The sequence below is a fragment of the Moesziomyces antarcticus genome, assembly GCF_000747765.1.
Source record: "Moesziomyces antarcticus DNA, scaffold: scaffold_v10005, strain JCM 10317, whole genome shotgun sequence".
Taxonomy (NCBI): Eukaryota; Fungi; Basidiomycota; class Ustilaginomycetes; order Ustilaginales; family Ustilaginaceae; genus Moesziomyces; species Moesziomyces antarcticus.
Window position 1 is genome coordinate 786,886 of NW_014639005.1, and position 16,789 is coordinate 803,674.

Sequence of the window (16,789 nt, forward strand, 5' to 3'; positions counted from 1 at the left end):
ACACACACCTTGGCAGTAAAGAGTCGAATGCTTATGCAATGCTAGATTGTGTACGCCGATGCTACATGAGGAGGAACCGATACATGAAAGTGGACCAAAAAAGAGAGAGGGATTGAAGTCGAAGTGGTATTCTGCGCTACACCTGCTGAGCGAGGCGTTGGAGGCCGGTGTGCAGCTGCATGCCAAACACGTCCATCTGCATGTGCGGCTTTGGCTGGCGCAGCTCGGTGCGCGAGCATCGATGCGAGAGCGCGCCCTTGTGCGGCGACGATGCGGCGCTCGAGTAGCTCGACGCGGTGTAGCTCGACGCCGTCGCGGGCGTCGAGCATCGCGACGTGGCCGAACCCAGCTCCAGCTCGTCGTACTCGGCCTCGTCGGTGCGGCCGAGCTCGAGTGCGCGTAGCGCAGCAGCTTGGCGGCGCGCCGCACGGCCCGCACCGCGTCCACGCGAGCGTCGGCCTCGAGACCGCATCCGACGCCGTCCGCCCTTGTCCTCGTCATCCTGCTCGTCGCCGTCGAGTGCGGCAGCAGCAGGCGCAAAGCGCGGCGCCACCATGGGCTGCGAGCGGAAGCCGTACGGCGTGGGCAGCTGCATGCCGCCACCGCCACTCCACATGGGCTGCGGCTGCATCGCCGGGTGCTGGTGCTGGAAGCCGTGCGGCGCCATAGGCATCGACATGGGCATCGGCGGCAGCGGCACCGTGCGCATGGGCGCGCTGTAATTGGGTGCACCGTGCATCTGCGCGCGCGGCATGTAGGGCGGCAGCAGCTGGTTGTGCAGGCCGCCCTGGAGATGGCTGATGCTCTTGGAGTTGGAGTGCTGGCGGTGTCGAGGTGCGGGCGCAGCGCCGCCGAGCCGCACGCCGCCGCCGAGCACGCCCACGTTGCCATTGTCGTGGGTGGTGTAGTTGCACTTGACGGGCGTCGACGACTGGAGCGGCTTGGACACGCTGAGCCCCAGCAGCGGGCCGGCGTGGATGGTGGTGTCGCCTGCGTCGTCGTCGTCGTCGGCGGCGTCATCTCCGAAAAGGCGCACGCCGGCAAAGCGCTGCGTCGAGTCGCCGAGCGTAGTGTCGTGCACCGAGTCGTGCTCGCTGTCCGAGGCTGGGGTGGACTGGCTCGAGACGAGCGACGAGGCGGGCGAGCACAGGCTCGGGCATGCGTCCGACTCGGAGTCGGCGCCGTTGACGCTGGTGGCGTCGGTGGCGACGGTGTGCGCGCTCGAGAGACTGGCGCTGCGGACGAGGCCCTCGGAGATGCTCGAGATGGAGGACGAGGAGGAGGGAGCGCGCTGGTGGTGCGAGAGCACGGGGTAGCGCTGACGAGGAGCGAGGATGCGCGCGGCGGGCTTGAGGATGGGGATCGGACGCGGGGCGGTGCTGAGGGTGAGCTGCGGTGCGGTGCGGTCGGCGGGTTGGGCGACGAAGTGACCCCAGATGAGGTTGAGGCCGGACTCGGCGAAGCTGGGCTTGAGCAGGTCAAAGTCGAGCGAGGCCGACGAAGCCCCGGGCCCGGCGCCGCGACGGATGGCTACGCAGCCGGGGTCGATCCAGAGAGTGAATGCGGTGGGGAGCCAGTCGAGCGCGAGGCTGAGCACGTTGGGCTGGTGGGGATGCACGATCTCGCCCTCCTCTGCCTTTGCTGCTAGCACCGAGGCAAAGGCGCGGAGGAGGTCGATGTCTGCGCCCTCGCCTGCGGGATGGAGCTGCCATGCGATGGAGCGCTGTGCGGAGCCTCGCTCTGGCTCGGCGGCGTGCCAGCAGCGCTGACAGCGCGTCTCGAGCGCGTCTTTGAGCGTGGATGCGAATCCGGCGAGCGCCTCGGTGGGGACGGGCGAAGGGCGTTCGACGTGTGCGATGAGGCTGAGGATGTGTTCGACGGCGGCAGCGACTTCGTAGATCATGGCTGTAGATGCGGCGGGTGAATGCAATCGAGGCTGAGACGAGGGGTATGGAAGCAAGATTAAGATGGAGCGTCGGGCCGATGAGAAAGAGAGAGGATGCAATGCAGTCAAGGAAGGTCGGAGGCTGGGAAGGGGGGACGGTAGGGAAGCAGGGATCGAAGGGGAGTGAAGGGGGGAAGAGCGCCTCGTATCGTATCCAGACGAGAGGGCGTGATGATGGAGGAGAGTCGAGATGCCAAGCAGGCTCGATAGATATATGGCAAGGAGGAGGGAGGGGGAGCGAGCCAAGTGGAGAAGTTGTGTACGAGTGCGGGAATGACGAGCATGGACGGATGAGCTGATTGGCAGGTGGCCGCGAGGGAGCGGAGGGAGCGGGCTGACTGACAGCTCCGCAACTGCAGAGTAGGATCTACACGCCCTTTGGGGCCTGAGGCCTCTCCCAAAAATGAAATCGACTGCAAGGCGTGCATGCGCTTGCATGTGCAGTGCGAGCGAGCTGCCCAAATGAAACGGCACCGCCTTGCACCCGAACTGCCCAACAAGGAAAGCCGCAAGGCTGCACACACGCTCGGACCGATGGGGCAAGATGGAGACGCAGAGCGGCGTGTGCGGTGTGCGGTGTGCGGAATCACATTGACGAGGCGCGTGGAATGTGCGCGGCGTGTGGGGGGCCTTTTGGATGAGCAAAGTGACAGCTGTCTCTCCGACCGCGCGTCCAGTCGGCATGGCCGAGCCGAGCGATGCCAGCGCGAAACAAAGAGCGCAGCGCAGCAAGGGCCTCTCTCTGCACACGCGCCAAGCGGCTGCTCTGCTGCTGCTCTGCTTCTTTGCTGCAGGGTAGAAAATCTGCCCATCGCTTTTGCCAATCGACCTGTCATTTTTCGCCCTTTGGCCCAACGAGTGAGGATCTACGCGTGTGCCTGCCAAAAAAAAAAATATGAAAAAAGTAACACTTGCACCTCGCCAGCCGAGACAGGTTCACACCTCCTGCTTGCTTGCACAGCTGTACTCGTGCCTTTTTGTCGCAGACCTGTACGCACTACTCCCTGGCATGCCAGTCGACTTGCCATAGTCTGATCACAATCGCTGGAATAGTGATGAGGCTGCTGTCATATGCTACTGTGTGTGTCGCTTGATCCGAGCGACCGAAATTGGCAATCTTGGCTACACTCTAGATCGACCCAAGCTTCCCGTCTCGGCCTTTCCGCACATTTTTTTTTCTTTTTTCCCGGCGGTTGTGAGGGGGGATGCATGCGAGGAATTTCGAGTGTCTTTGCAAGGGCAACATGTGCTGGCAGTGGTTTTTCGCAGCATCTCCGACGTGTGAAGATATGCAGCCGCTCCTGCCTGGCTGGCAGAAGCCCAAATTACCCGAGGCTGTGCAGGGCGTATCCCGTGTCAGGAGCCTCTCGCTCTCTCTCTCTGCCCAATGTCGATCCGGATCGTCGAGACCTCCTTGCCTCCTTGCACTCGTTCGGCCTTGCCTGCGCCGTACGCCTCGCTCTACTCACAATCCCGCCTCTCGCCACTCGGCACATTTTCGAGTCGCGTGAGGTTTGGCAAGCACTGCATGAATAACGCACAAGCGGCCACCGTGTGCCTGACAGAACCACACACTCACTCGCCGGCCTCTGTCCGAGAGAAATGGCAGTACTCCAATTTGCAGCTGGAGCCACACTGATATCTCTGCGTCCGTTGCAATTTGGCAGGCTTCATGGTGCACATTGGCCGATGAAGCATCCTTCAGTGCCCAACCTTGAAATCCATGTCGCCAAAAGAACCACACGCGCCGCGGTCCGTGGGCCAAACTGAGACAAAGTACCGCCCCGCCCCATGGCATGGCATGAACCTTCGACCGTGCTCGGCGATACAGTACACCCTGACCAGTCACGACACTCCCTTGTCCTCGCTCCGAATTGCCTTCTCCTCATGGCTGAGACAACGCCGCAAAGCCTCTCCCACCAGAGATAGGCGTTGCTACAGCTCTCACAATCACCGCCCTCGCCACACATCGTTGATAATACAGTACACACCAAACCAACATGCTCCGGAAAATAAACAATTGACTTCGTCCCCTACCGCGTGTCTTACGCCTGCCTGGCGGTATTGTAGTTCTGCACCACCTTTGACACCTGCTTGAACAGCCAGTTTCTCGTGCTGACATCGGGCAGATGGACAAACGGCCCACTGACCCCACCACGCAACACCAACGCGATACCCTGGCTCTCCAACGAGATGCTGCTGAGATCCGCCAGCGCCACCTCCCACATGACCTTGAGCCGCATGGTGCGGATATACACGATGCGCGACACCGTCAACATGATGACCGCATCGCCCTCGGTCGAGCCCACATCCACATGCGCCACATACGAGTCCTTCATGAGCCGGCCGTTGTCGACGTTCTTGAGCCACGTCTGGCCCAGCGCCTCGCGGTCCGAGTACGGCCGCACGATCCCATCGCTGGCAATGTACCGCGGCAAGCGCACGCGGTCAATGTCGTTCTGGTCAAACACCATGGTGGTGTTGCGCATGCCCTCGGTCACGTTGCTCGCCAGATCAAACACCCCCACCGCCGGCTTGGTGATCGCTCCCACCAACCCCTTCCCCACCCCCTTGAGGAATCCACCCGCCCCTCCCTGCTCGGCTCCCTCCAGCGGTCGCAGCGCCAACCCTTCAAACCCACTCGCCACCGAGGTGAAGAACGAATTGGCACCCGCCGTGATGCCGTACAGCGCGTGGCGCGGCTTGTTGCGGAAGCGCGACATGCGTCGCCGCGACTGGAACTCCTTATCCATCGTCGCCGCCGCCAGACCCTTGCCGATCGAGCCCGTCACCTTGGACACCGAATCCGTCAGCCCAAACACGGTCTTCTTGACAAACGAAGACGCACCGCGCGCAATGCCCAGCCCCAACTCCTTGTTGCCGTGCATCACAAGCCCCTGGTACGGCTCGTAAAAGATATCCGCCACGCCCGACGACACGTTGTTAAACAGCCCCACCGGATTGCCCAAAAAGTCGGCCGAGCCCAGCACCCGGTACAGCTGCAGCAGGAAGCCCTGCGAGTAGTGGTACACCACGCGACGCTGCAGCACCGCGCTGCTCAGCCGCACATTTTCGATCACCAGCGCATTCAGCCGCACCGGCGCCTCGTTGACGTTGCCCAGCGCCATCGTAAGCGCATTGAAGAAAAAGATGAGCGGATTCCTCGAGCTCACCTTTTCGTCGGCATTGACGCGCTCGGTGCGCATGAACGACAGGTTGAGCGCGAGCGGCTGCAGATGCAGGATCTCAAAGTAGATGTCGTCCGACGCGGTCTGCGTGCCGCTCGGCTCGCGCACCTCGCGCGGATGCTCGATGAAGTCCGTCTCCTTCTCCGCCTCGAGCTGCCACGCGGCGCCCTCGAACTTGCTAAACTCGTAGAGCGCAAACAAAAAGTCCTCGTCCAGCTCCGCCGTGATCTCCTGCAGCAGCACCGACGCATACTTGATGTGCGTCACGCCGTGCGACTCGTCCTTGAGCATGATCACCGACGCCTGCAGCGTAGGATGCACCTCCAGATCCTTGCCGTCCTTGGGGATCACCGTCGGATACAGCACGATCGGGAACAAGCCGCCGAACAGCTGGTTGTCGATCTGGATCCACTTGCAGATCACATTCACCGCCGTCGTCACTTCCGACTCGGTGTAGTGCATCTCGAGCCCGCGGAACGACACGTACGCCAGCTCCTGCACGTTTTGGTTGATCAGCGAGATGCCCACGCCTTCAAACTCCACGTTGAATGCCGTAAGAATATTCGTATCCACGTCCACCGCCACAAAGCCCGCATCGCGGCTCGCCACGCTCGACACCGTGTCGCTGCGCGAAAACGTCGAGTTCTGCCGCTTGAGCTTGAAGTTGCTCAGCTCCTCCGCATAGTTGCTCAGCACCAGCGTCTGCGTCGGCCCGTCGGCGCGCACGTCCAGCGACACCACCCGGCTCCCGCGTCCGTCCGCCGAGGCGAACTTGAACGGCAGCAGACTGCCGATCTCGAGGATGTTGACGTTGCGCTCGCGCCCGTTGATCACCAGCTTGATCATCTTGTCCGTCGCCGCTGGATAGTCCCACGCGTACTTCATCTTGGAGCGCGGCTTGAGCTCGTACCGCTTGCCCACCGCCTCGTCGACGCGCTTCCCGCCGCCGCCGTCCTCGTCGCTGCGCTCGGTCGCCTGCATAAATTGCACCGTGTAGTCGCTCTCATTGCGCAGCATAAACGGCCACGGCCCGTCCTCCTGGCTCAGCGAGATAAAGATCGTCGGTCCCTCGAGCAGCACCTCGGCCTTGACCAGGTGCTGGTGCTGCCCCGCCTTGGCCAGCCGCAGATGCACGCTGCCCACATCCTCGATGTTGAACGGCGCGCTCCACTTGTTGTTGATGCCCGGATAGGCGAGCGTCATCTGCTTGGTTGCGCCCACCCTCAGGAAGTGCAGCGGCACGCGGTGCCCTGGCTCCACCGTGACAAAGTCGGCCGCGCCCGCCTCGCGCAGATTGATCGGTCCCGTGAGATTGTTGCGCACCAGGTAGCGCGGCGTGAGCTTGACCACCTTGGACAGCTTGAACTTGCCCAGGCCATCCTCGACGGTGAGGCCGACGTGGATCTCCTCGTTCTTGGACGCCGACGGGATCACCACCTCGGTCTCGGAACCGATCGCCTCGAACGACAGCGGCTTGGACCACTGCGAGTCGCCGACGCGCATGAGCACGCGGTTGCGCCGGTCGTTCGAGTTGTGCGAAAACAGGAACGGCTCCGGCTCCCTGCGCATCGCCGCCGACGCGCCGCTGTCCTGGCCCGCCACCAGCTTGGCGCTGCCGAGCCACGACTTGGTCTTGAGCGCAAACGGCAGGCCGCTCTGGTTGATAAAGATGTACGGCGAGTAGATCTGCACCTTGAAGGCGCCGCCCGAGTCCGGATGCTTCGAATAGTGCAGACGCAGGTTGAGCTTGAGGTTCTCGGCATCCGCCAGCGTCAGCGTCTTCTCCACGGGAAAGTCGTCCGGATTGTCCGTCGCGATGATCGCAAACTCGCTCGGCGAGAAACACGACGACTGGATGTCGACGCTCAGCAGCAGCAGATGCGACAGCTCCACCACGTGGATCGGACTGATGCCGCCCTTGCGCAGGTAGCTCGACCAGTTGTGGTTGAGGTTCTTGTCAAAGATGCGGTACTGGATGTCGTACGGCAGCAGATTCTCCACCTCGACCGGCGCCCGCAGCCGCAGCGTGACGCGCGGGTACGCACGGCTGTTGGGATCCTGACGATCGTAGATCGCAAAGCTCTGGAACCGGAACGGCGCCTCGCCTTCGTCGTGCGCACGGCAAGTCAGCGTGCGCGTCGACTTCTTGAGCAGGTCCTGCCAGTTGAGACTCTCGTTGCTCCAGTCGTACTCGAAGCCCGGGTCCGGCCGCACCTTGACGCGGCAGTGGTACGCTGCCTCGATGGGGACGGGACAGTCCTCGCCGGGCCCGATGCGTCGCACCTGATCGGTCACATTGCCCTCGTGATCGAGAATCACCATCTCGATCGGGATGAGCGTCTTGTTCTCGATCTTGAATGACGACCGGAAGGTGATGTACTTGACGTTGTTATGCAGCTTGACCTCGTACTGGACGCGATGCGCCACCTTGTCGAGCTTGGGCCGCAGCGTCAGCATGTACTCGCCCTCGCGATCCACCGAGATGTGGCGCAGCCGCTCCCAGGGCATGCCGTCGATCTGCAGCGACAGCCGGTTGCCGCCGCTCTCGTGGATGTGCTCGCGCATCGACTTCCAGTCGTCGAAACGCCACGGCATGTCCTTGCCGTCGTCCAGGTGCTGCGGTGCGTTCTTGCTCTTGCGGTCGCGCTCGTCGTGCTCGGCCCACAGCGCGATGCGGTAGCCGGTGCGATTCTGGATCACAAACGGTGCGCGGTTGCGCTGCTGCAAGTCCTGGATGTCCGCCTCGTTGAGCAGCGACATGGCCGACAGACTCGTCTCGATGAGCGTCGTCGTCACGTTGAGCTCGAGTCGCTTCTTGCTCGACACGGTGGCGCTGAAGCGCGCAGGCGACGCGCTCGACTCCATGTGGAACTGCACGCCCCACGGGTCGATGAGCGGCTCCCAGTGCGAGCGCGACAGGTTGTAATAGTTGATGTACAGGTCGAGGAACGTGCTTCCGTGCATGTCGCCGGACCAGTCGCGCACATCCACCGCAAACTTGGACACGTTGAGGTCGAGCATGGGCAGCGAGTGCGCATCGCCAATCAGGATCACCTGCACGCCGGCAAAGTCGGCCCGCAGCGACTCCTTTGCAACCACGAGCTCGGCGTCCTCGATGCGCTGCGGCGGGCGCATATCGAGCGTGCTGCTTCCATCGTCGACACCAGGCTTGCCTGCCTTTGTGAGCGAGTCGATCGTGTTGCTGGTGCTCGCCATCGACGCCTGCCTGCGCTGCGACGACGCGATGCTCTTGGAATCCGCGCGGCCCGTCGAAGACGGCTGCTGCGCCGACAGCTCGATGGCCTTGTTGACGACCGACTGGATCATCATAATGTCGCGCATCGACACGCGCAGCACCAGCGGCTCGACATCCACTTCGATGCTCGTCGTCGAGCTCGTCTGGCTCACGCGGCTGTCCATCGAGAGCGCCACGTCGAGATTGTCCAGCAGACGCAACGTATCCTTGGGGCGGTGCATTCGGCACATGAACATGCCAAACTGGTCCACCTTGAGCGCCAAGATGCCCTGCTGCGACATGAGCACCTGCTTGATCGACAGTACGATCGCCTCGGTATCGTGGCGTTCGGGCGCGGCGAGCAGGATGATGGTCGGGTCGACCACGTTGACACGGAAGGCAAACGTGCCGCCAGCGGGCGGCGGAGCATTCGCAGCGTCTGGCTGCTGCACCGGCGCGGTCTGATCATGCGCGCTAGCCTTCTGCTCCTCCTCGGGCGGCGTGTCGGGGAAGGCGCTCATGAAGAAGCTGAGCAGCGCAAAGACAGGGTCGAGCGAAAAGATGATCTTGGGGCTGTCGACGGTGACGAGCGCCAGCGCCGAGCCATCGTCGCCGCCAGAGACGCTGTAGCTCATCATGAACTGATGGCCCTCGTGCTTGACGGCGGGCACGATCTCGCGGAACTTGGTGTCCTTGTCGGGCCTCTGATCGGTGACAGTAAACGTCTTGAGCGCCACCTCGGCCTCGAGCGAGTTGTCCGAGAGCATCTTGAGCTTGACTTCGGAGCCGTTGATGGAGAAGCGGGCGAGCTGCGCATTGTACAGCGTCTCCTGGCCCGTCGCGGCCGCAGTGAACAGCTCGAGCTGGATCGAGCTGACGTCGAAAAACATGTCGAGGCTCGTGTAGACTGGGACATCGCCGTCCTCCCGGTGAACAATCGTGCCGAGTTCCGGGAGCATGTCGACGCCCGGACCTTTCTTGGTCGGCGTGGCGCTCGTCGACTCAGCCTCGGCGTCCTTGCCCAAGTCGCTGCCGTCGGTCTTTCGCTTGCGGGGCGTACTGGGCTGCTGCTGCTGCTGCTGGCCTGACGGCGTCCGTGTCGATGCAGGTGGCGCTGCGCCCGATGTTGGGGCCGCGCCGCTCGCGGCATCGTCGAGACCGTTCGCCTCCTCCGCAAGCCCTGCAAAGGCTCGCGGGATCGACTGCGTGAGCTCCATGACAAAGCAGTACTGCGCTTCGGTGAGCTTGATGTGAACATCGGACATCTTGGCCACCATCTGCGTCTCGGGGCTGTCGTTGGCCGTGCCAGGCTCGGCACCAGCGCGGTCGGACTGCACCATATCGAGCGAGATGTTGACGTCGTCGATCATCTGCACGTGGTACTCTTGGCTGCCGTAACGCATGCGCGAGGCGAGCCGAATGTGCCGCAGACCCGCCTCGATCTTGGTGATGGCCTCCTTGTTGTCGCGCATCGCAAATGTGTTCTTGGCGTAGATCTCACCCAGGTTGGCGGTCATCACGTCGGGCGAGTCGGCCGAGCGCGGGAGCACGACAATGGGCGTCTTGATGAGCACGTCGTAGTGCATGCGGTCCACGCGCTCCTGGAGCTGCGACGCCTGGTTTGAGGCAGCCAATGTGGCGGCATCGTACACGGCCTTCATCTGGGCGAATTTGCTAAAGAACTGCAGCAGGTCCCGGATGGGCTCTTCGACGAAAGTAAACTTGAGCGAGCCGGAACGCAGCCAGATGGACGAGTCGTAGCCGGGATAGGAGGCGGCGTCGGCGACGTCGAACGTCTCGTAGGTAAAGTCGGCCAGCTCGTCGCCCTGGATGGTGAGCAGCTTCTTGAAGTGCGGGTCGGCGACCGTGCGCTTGGCGTTATCGTAGAGGAGCAGCGAGCCGAGGCGTGCAGCGACGCGGATGGTATTGCCGCGCAGCATCACGGCAACATCGGCCGTGGAGAGCGTGAGCGTTGCCAGCAGCGTGCCGTCGTTGTTGAGACGCAGCACGATCGAGTTGAGCTTGACACGGACACGCAGCTTCTCCTTGCGCTCGCCGTTGCCGTTGGCTGCAGCTACGGTACCGCCAGTAGCGGCACCAGCCGACTCGGGAGGTCGAATCGAGGGCCGCTTGGACGTAGCGTCGCTAGGACGTCGATCGGACGACCGACTCGGTCGGCGCTGCTTGCTGTCCTCGGCCTCTTGCGCAGACGACGCCGTGGGCTCGTCCACCGCGACAAAGGTGGTCATGATCCAGTCGTAGACCGCCAGCACGCTGACCCTGGTGAGCATGATGTTGATGGTCGAGAGCTCGACGTTGACCGTCTGGTCGATGCCTTCGTACTTGGTCATGAACTCGGGCGACTCGGGGTCGACGCGGGTGTATCGGACACGGACCAGATCGCGTTGGTCCGATGGCGATGCCGTGCCCGACGAGGCATGCGAGTCGCCCGTCGCCGAGCGCGAGCTGCCGTCCCGGACCTGCTTGGAGGTGATGAGATGACGAAATTGCGCGCCCTGGTCAACGATCTTGTCCTCAAGCTCGAGACTGCGCAGACCGACATCGACGTCCATATGGTACGGGTAGACGGCGAGGTGTAAGAGGAAACCCTCGAAGCGGGCATCGACGAGGAGACGGTCCGGCTGGGACGGGTCGGTGGCGGAGCGGAAGATGGAGCCCTGGAGCGAGTCGACGACAAACTCGAGCTCAAACGTCTTCTGGTGCGCATTGACCTTGTCGATGGTGGCGTCCTCGGCGTCTTGGAACTCGTCCTTGCCGTCGTCGTCGTCGAGGCCGGCGTCGACAAGATAGTCGTCTTCGCCTCGCAGCTGTCCCGCGAGACGCTGCCGACGCGCCTTGTTGAGATCCAGCGCGTCGGACGGCCGGCCCCGAGCCTTTCGCGATGATTTGGCGTCGTCCTTGTCCGCATCCTTGTCCATTTCCTCATCATCGTCCTTGCCCGTCTGGCGCTGACCAATGGCGACGGGCTCGAGCTCCTCCTCGATGGTGCCAAGACCTTTGGTGGGCGAGCTGCCAGCGCTCGAGTCGTCGTCAAAGTTGGGGATGGCGACGTCGATGATGCGCATGAGCGTCTTGTACTTGCGGTCGGAAAAGTTGACGCGCAGCGTGGGCAGGTGGCCGGTCATCTTGAACTTGGTGAGGTTGGGCGCCGACGAGAGGATCGAGTTGTGCAGGGTAAAGTCAAGGTTGATGCGCTCGAGCAGATGGAGGCCATGGTCGGTGGCGTTGGAGTGGAGGCCCTTCATGCACGAATCAATGTCATTGCCCATGACGAGCTGCGCGGACTCGAGCTTGACGAAGAAGCGGTCGTACATGAGATCCTCGAGCTGGCGGTAGTCCTCATCGGTGTAGGCGCGATTCTGCTTGGAGCGCACGGTATCGAGCGCGTTCTGGTCGGCGAGCACGGAGCGGACGGCGATGCGACCGGCGTCGAGCACCATGTGCTGACACTTTTTGGTGGTGACGTCCTCGGGGATGATGATGATAGGCGCCTTGACGTCGACGACCATGTCGATGGTCTTGTGGTTCTGGAGGGCGCTCTCGAGGCCGGCGCGCGTCTCTTTGCGGATGCCCTCGATGGTCTCGCTGGCGACGTCGATGAGGGCGCCGATGAGCTCGAGCTCGCTCTCTGGGGGCTTGAAGAAGCGCACGATGGACTCGACAAAGCCGCGATGGTAGATGATCTCCATGGAGCGCATCTTGAGCGTGAGTGCGTTGTCGGCGCGGTCGTCGAGCGGCTTGAGCTCGTACTTTGCATAGAAGAAGGGATTGTCCGGGTCGCTCTCCTGCTCGACCTCGTGCTCGATCTGCTTGAGATCGCCGGCGCCGGAATTCTGACGGCTGGGATTGTCGAGCTCCTCGTCCTTGACGCGGACGACCTGCGGATAGAGAGAGTTGGGCGTTGTGCCATCGTAGAGACGAAGGCCGCCGAGCGCGACGGCTGCCTCGAGGTTGTCCTGGCGCTGGATGACGTTGGCCTGGAGCGAGTCAAAGACGAGCGAGAGGATGTCGGTGCCGCGGGCATGATCCTTGAGCGCGACGGAGCCCGTTTTGAGCTTGGTGATGAGGCGAAGGTGCATGGCATCGCGGGGAGCGTCGACGGCCTGGGTGAGGGCGGCTGCACTCGCGTCTTCGTCCCACTCGATGGCGTCGTAGAGCTCTTTCCGCTGCTCTTCATTGAGCACGCCCGAGTCGTTGCCGTGCTGCTGCTGGTGACCACCGCCTCCCCAGATCCAGCTAAGCCATCCGCCACCGCCTGCCGCTTTCTGGTCGTTGGCGCCGTGACCGTTGCCGCCTGCGGCGATCTCGTCCTTCTTGGCGGCGAGCGACTCCTTGCGCAGCTCGTGACGCGCTATGGAACGGTAGAAGCGGATGTCTTTGTAGTCGAGCTTCTTTTCGAGTTCTTCGAGCCGTGAGCCGCTGTCGCTCTGTGCGATGGCGACGCCTGCCTGCTGCTGGTTGGTCTTTTGGACCTGCTTTTCCTTTTGCTTGAAGAGCTCGACGTACTCTTTGCGGTCGTCGCGGCGCTGACGGAAGTAGTCCCAGGTCCAAACGCGATGGCGTTCGTGCACCTCGTTGAGGATGGCGGCGCCGGCGAAGCGGAGCAAGGCGCGGGGCCTGTTCTCGGACAGCTGCTCCGGGGTGGGGCGGAAGCGGCGATACTGTGCCTGGCGGGTGTAAAAGTGGAAGAGGTCGGCGACGGAGATGACGTCGCGGTACTGCTCGTCGTCGAGGGCGAAGCCGAGCTCTTCGAAGAGGAGCTGTGCATCCATCTTTGGCACTTCTGGCGTCATCTTCTTGCGCATGACGAGCCGGCCTGCGCCGCTGACGGGCTTGAGGATGTACTGGTGGTCGGGCGTCGCGTCGGAGCGTGCGATGAGCGCGTTGAACTTTTTCTGCGCCTCGCCGATTTCGTGGCCGGCGAGCGACTCGGAGTCGGTGTCCCAGTAGACGGAGAGCGACTCGAGACGGGCGAGCTTGTGGATGCCGTCGCCGGAGTTCTGGATGAAGGTAGGGTTCCAGTTTGCGTCTGTGGAGACGGCGGAGAATTCGGCGAGGGTGATGCCGGCGGAGAAGGGATGCTCTGGATTGGAGAGGCTGTCCTCGTAGCGGATGTGGATGTTGCGTACGGTGAACTGGAGGTTGTCGACGATCTTTGTGATGAGGGAGCTGGTGAAGGACTGGTTCTTCTGCTCGTCCTCGGACGAGATGCCTACGCTCTGGCCGCTGTCTCTGCCGAGGAGCTCTGCGTTGGCGAGCTTCTCCTGCTTTGCGGCCTGGGCACGCTGCGCCTCTTCTTCCTCGTCGACCTCGACGCTGGCGTTCTTGGGAGCGGCGAGGAGGTAGACATTTTCGACGAGGATGCGTACGGGCTTCCCCTTGAGGTTGGACCAGGGGATGGAGAGGGTGAGGTCGCCGAGGTAGCCCTCCTTGACGTCTATTGGGAGTCGGAACTTGTCGAGCGCCGAAGTCTTGAGACGGAGGTTGCGGAGCTTGACGTCGCCAGACCAGATGCCGACATTGAGCTGGCTTGTGTTGAGGCCGTCGACGTAGGCCGCGAGCAGCTTGTTGAGGAGCGATGCGAGGACTCCTTCAAGCATTGTGGCGGTTCGACTGAGCCGGTAGAGCCCGAGTCAGATGCAGATGGAAGGGGTTGGCAAGAGGATCGATCCTCGCTCAGCACGTGCGTTTCAGAGCATCGGTTCCGCGTGGAGACGGCGGGATAGCAGCGGCCGTGCGTGATGCGGTGGAAGATGCGCGTGCGATGAGTATGTGCGCCGCCTATGTAGAATCAGTGAATGAGCAGGCGCTGGTGATGAAGGGAGGATTGCAAGTCGGAGAGGATGAGGATGAGGAGGAGGAGGAGGAGGAGAGAGGGATGAAGCGAGGGTGGGTGAGTGGGCGTTGGTTGCTGAGTCTCTCTCTCTCTCTCTCTCTCTCTCTCTCTCTCTCTCTCTCTCTCTCTCTCTCTCTCTCTCTCTCTCCTCTCTCTCTCTCTCTCTCTCTCTCTCTCTCTCTCTCTCTCTCTCTCTCTCTCTCTCTCTCCTCTCCTCTCCTCTCCGCTGCCTCCCTTCGACTTGCTGTGGGGACCCTCTTCAGTCTGTCTCTCGGCTCTCAAAACGCGTCGCTGCTCGCTCGCTATTTTGAGATTTGGGCGATGGACCCCTGATGCTCGGGATTTCCTCCACCTGCTGCTGCTGCTGCTGCCGCTGCTGCTGCTGCTGCTGCCGCTGCTGCTGCTCAGAGCAGCTTTGGCTCGGTCTGCTGCCTGCGATCGCTGCGGAGTGACGTCGAACGCGCTATGCACGGATTTTTTGGTTTTGCTTTTGTTAGATCGTATTGGCCCTCCAATGCCTCGCTCGCTCTGCCTTTCATCAATAGCCGTTGAGGCCATGCTTGCAATCAGATTGGCCATACGTAGCTTGGGGCTCTGTGCAGTAGTGTACAGTGTGAGCGATGCTTTTCTGTTTGACGGACTACCATCTTTTGTTGCGGTTGCGCTTTGGGATCCACGTCGTCATGTCGATCAACTGGACGGGCAGCGGAAGCTTTCAGCTGGGAAAGCAGAGGCGCAGGAAGGAGTTTATGGTGCAGTGGCATCATCGAAGCAAGCTCCAAAATTACGAAGCCCATGCAGGCCCACAGCCTCAAGAGCAAGCGGGACGAGAACTTGGCTGCTGCTCGTGTGGCATTGCGCCGGAAGTCGGTGTCAACACGGACGGCAATCAGCGAAGTAACCCAAGCACGTTGGGCGCACCGATCTACTTGAAGGACTGCGCGGGGGTCCTCCGGAGAGAAATGAGTGGTTCGTCTTTACGCGAGCTGTGCCGATGGCTGTTGAGCAGGCCGGACTGGGTAGGTGCGCATGGTACCGGCGACAAGCCCGTACAGGCAAGCCATGCTGGTGAAGGCGCGAAAAGCACACCTCAGCCCAGACCTGCACCCATGTTGGAGAGGAGCAGCCATTCAAAGTAGTCTTGTCCCGATGCAGGCGTCTCGAGCTCGTAGCTGTCCGACTCGGCACACGGTCGCAGCCTTTTGCCTTGCATGAGCTCGGTGTCGCGCTCCGGTGCCAGTCGGTCGAATGTGTCGGGGCGTCGATGACCCACAAACACAAACAGTTCCTGGTCAGCGTCCACAGACGCACCGTAGTCGGCGCCCTCGCTTCCAAACCGGTGCCACTCGCCCTTGGCTGTGCGGCAGTCGACGGCTCCAAACTCGAACCACGAGCCAAGTGCAGACCAGAACGGCTGCTCCTTGGTCAGCGAGCGGATCTTGTACGAAATCACAAGTTGTGGACCCGAGTCTGTCGACTGCTCTATCCTGTTGTCTGAGTTAGTGGGATTGGAGAGCGAAATGATGGATCGTAGCAACGGTGGCAGTAGCTCGGGAAAGTAGACCAGGTCCGAGCAGAGGATGTGCGTGATTGGGTTGCCAGATGAGCGATCGTCGTCTTGCAGTTCGGCGATCAGGCTCGAGGAATGCGCTTGATTCCCCCAAGCCAGACTTCGCACACGCGCATCGAGGATGTCGGTGGCCTCTTTGTAGCCAGCACGCGCAACGTTACGCTCCATCAGCGGCACGACGTTTTCGAGATCGGTCAGCACCAGCCGTGTCCGAGGTGGTCGCTCCGTCAAAGCATCTGCGTGACGCACGAGCTGGCGTGCCAGATGCAGCGATCCATATCCCGCGCCCGAGCCGAGCTCGACGATGGTTAGCGGCGCCTGCCCTGGCGAGGGGAAGAACGAGCATTGCGGATCAAACTCGAGCGAAGCGCCCGCTTGGCTTGGAGGCACCAGATAGCGTGCGAGCAAATACGCTGCCTCCCAAATCCTTCCTGCGATTCCGTAGAGCTCGATGTCCTGCGCAGTATCCACCTCCCACGAAGGCGTCTCTCCATCGCTCGGTTCGGTCTGCGAGTTGGGGTCCGCAGTTGTTTTGGGAGAAGGGGGTCTTGGCCGATTCGAACTGCTGGGCTGGATGCGCAGACCAGCGGGAAAGTTGGGATCGACAGCGCCGTTGCTACCGTCGGCGGGCATGGCGGTGACCTTGCTTGCTGCGCCGCGAACGCAAGCAATGACCTTCCGAGTGGTGGTGAGGAGGAGGAGGCAGAAAAGTTGCGCCGAATCAACCAATTCAGGGTCCAAAAATTGGAACCCAAATTCGGGACTCGAAAATGTGATTTTTGGTGCTGCCCAGCGGTCTCAGATCGAATCAAATCGGGCAATAGTGCAAGATGCGAGAGAGGCGCGTTTGGGCCATCTCGGCGCGATGGCTCCGACCGCTGCTCAGCCGAACCGCCGTCGTCATCAGCATCACCAACATCGCCGCATCAATCCTTCTTCCACCGTGGCCCTACCCTGTCCGGACACACTGCAGTGAGGCCTGACAACAGCACCG

At 62.0% G+C, this 16,789-nt stretch overlaps 4 protein-coding genes across 4 annotated transcripts in view; 1 reads left to right on the forward strand and 3 right to left on the reverse strand.

Moving 5' to 3' along the window:
* Positions 1-19, forward strand: part of PAN0_005c2751 (alpha DNA polymerase) — a gene marked incomplete at both ends in the record, with an annotated part of 2,232 nt that extends 2,213 nt beyond the window's left edge. Inside the window, one exon of the mRNA XM_014801991.1 lies at positions 1-19. This exon is cut by the window's left edge and continues 2,213 nt beyond it. Coding sequence (XP_014657477.1) covers positions 1-19 — 19 coding nt within the window.
* A 117-nt stretch (positions 20-136) lies between these two features.
* Positions 137-1,903, reverse strand: PAN0_005d2752 (uncharacterized protein; the record flags this gene model as incomplete). Its single annotated transcript, XM_014801992.1, has 1 exon — positions 137-1,903. One exon carries the CDS (start codon positions 1,901-1,903, stop codon positions 137-139), a length of 1,767 nt encoding a protein of 588 aa, XP_014657478.1.
* A 2,087-nt stretch (positions 1,904-3,990) lies between these two features.
* On the reverse strand, positions 3,991-13,989 carry PAN0_005d2753 (vacuolar protein sorting-associated protein vps13; the record flags this gene model as incomplete). The annotated part of the gene is made up of 1 exon (XM_014801993.1): positions 3,991-13,989. One exon carries the CDS (start codon positions 13,987-13,989, stop codon positions 3,991-3,993), a length of 9,999 nt encoding a protein of 3,332 aa, XP_014657479.1.
* A 1,326-nt stretch (positions 13,990-15,315) lies between these two features.
* PAN0_005d2754 (tumor-related protein) lies at positions 15,316-16,428 on the reverse strand (the record flags this gene model as incomplete). The annotated part of the gene is made up of 1 exon (XM_014801994.1): positions 15,316-16,428. One exon carries the CDS (start codon positions 16,426-16,428, stop codon positions 15,316-15,318), a length of 1,113 nt encoding a protein of 370 aa, XP_014657480.1.
* Positions 16,429-16,789: the final 361 nt, after the last annotated feature.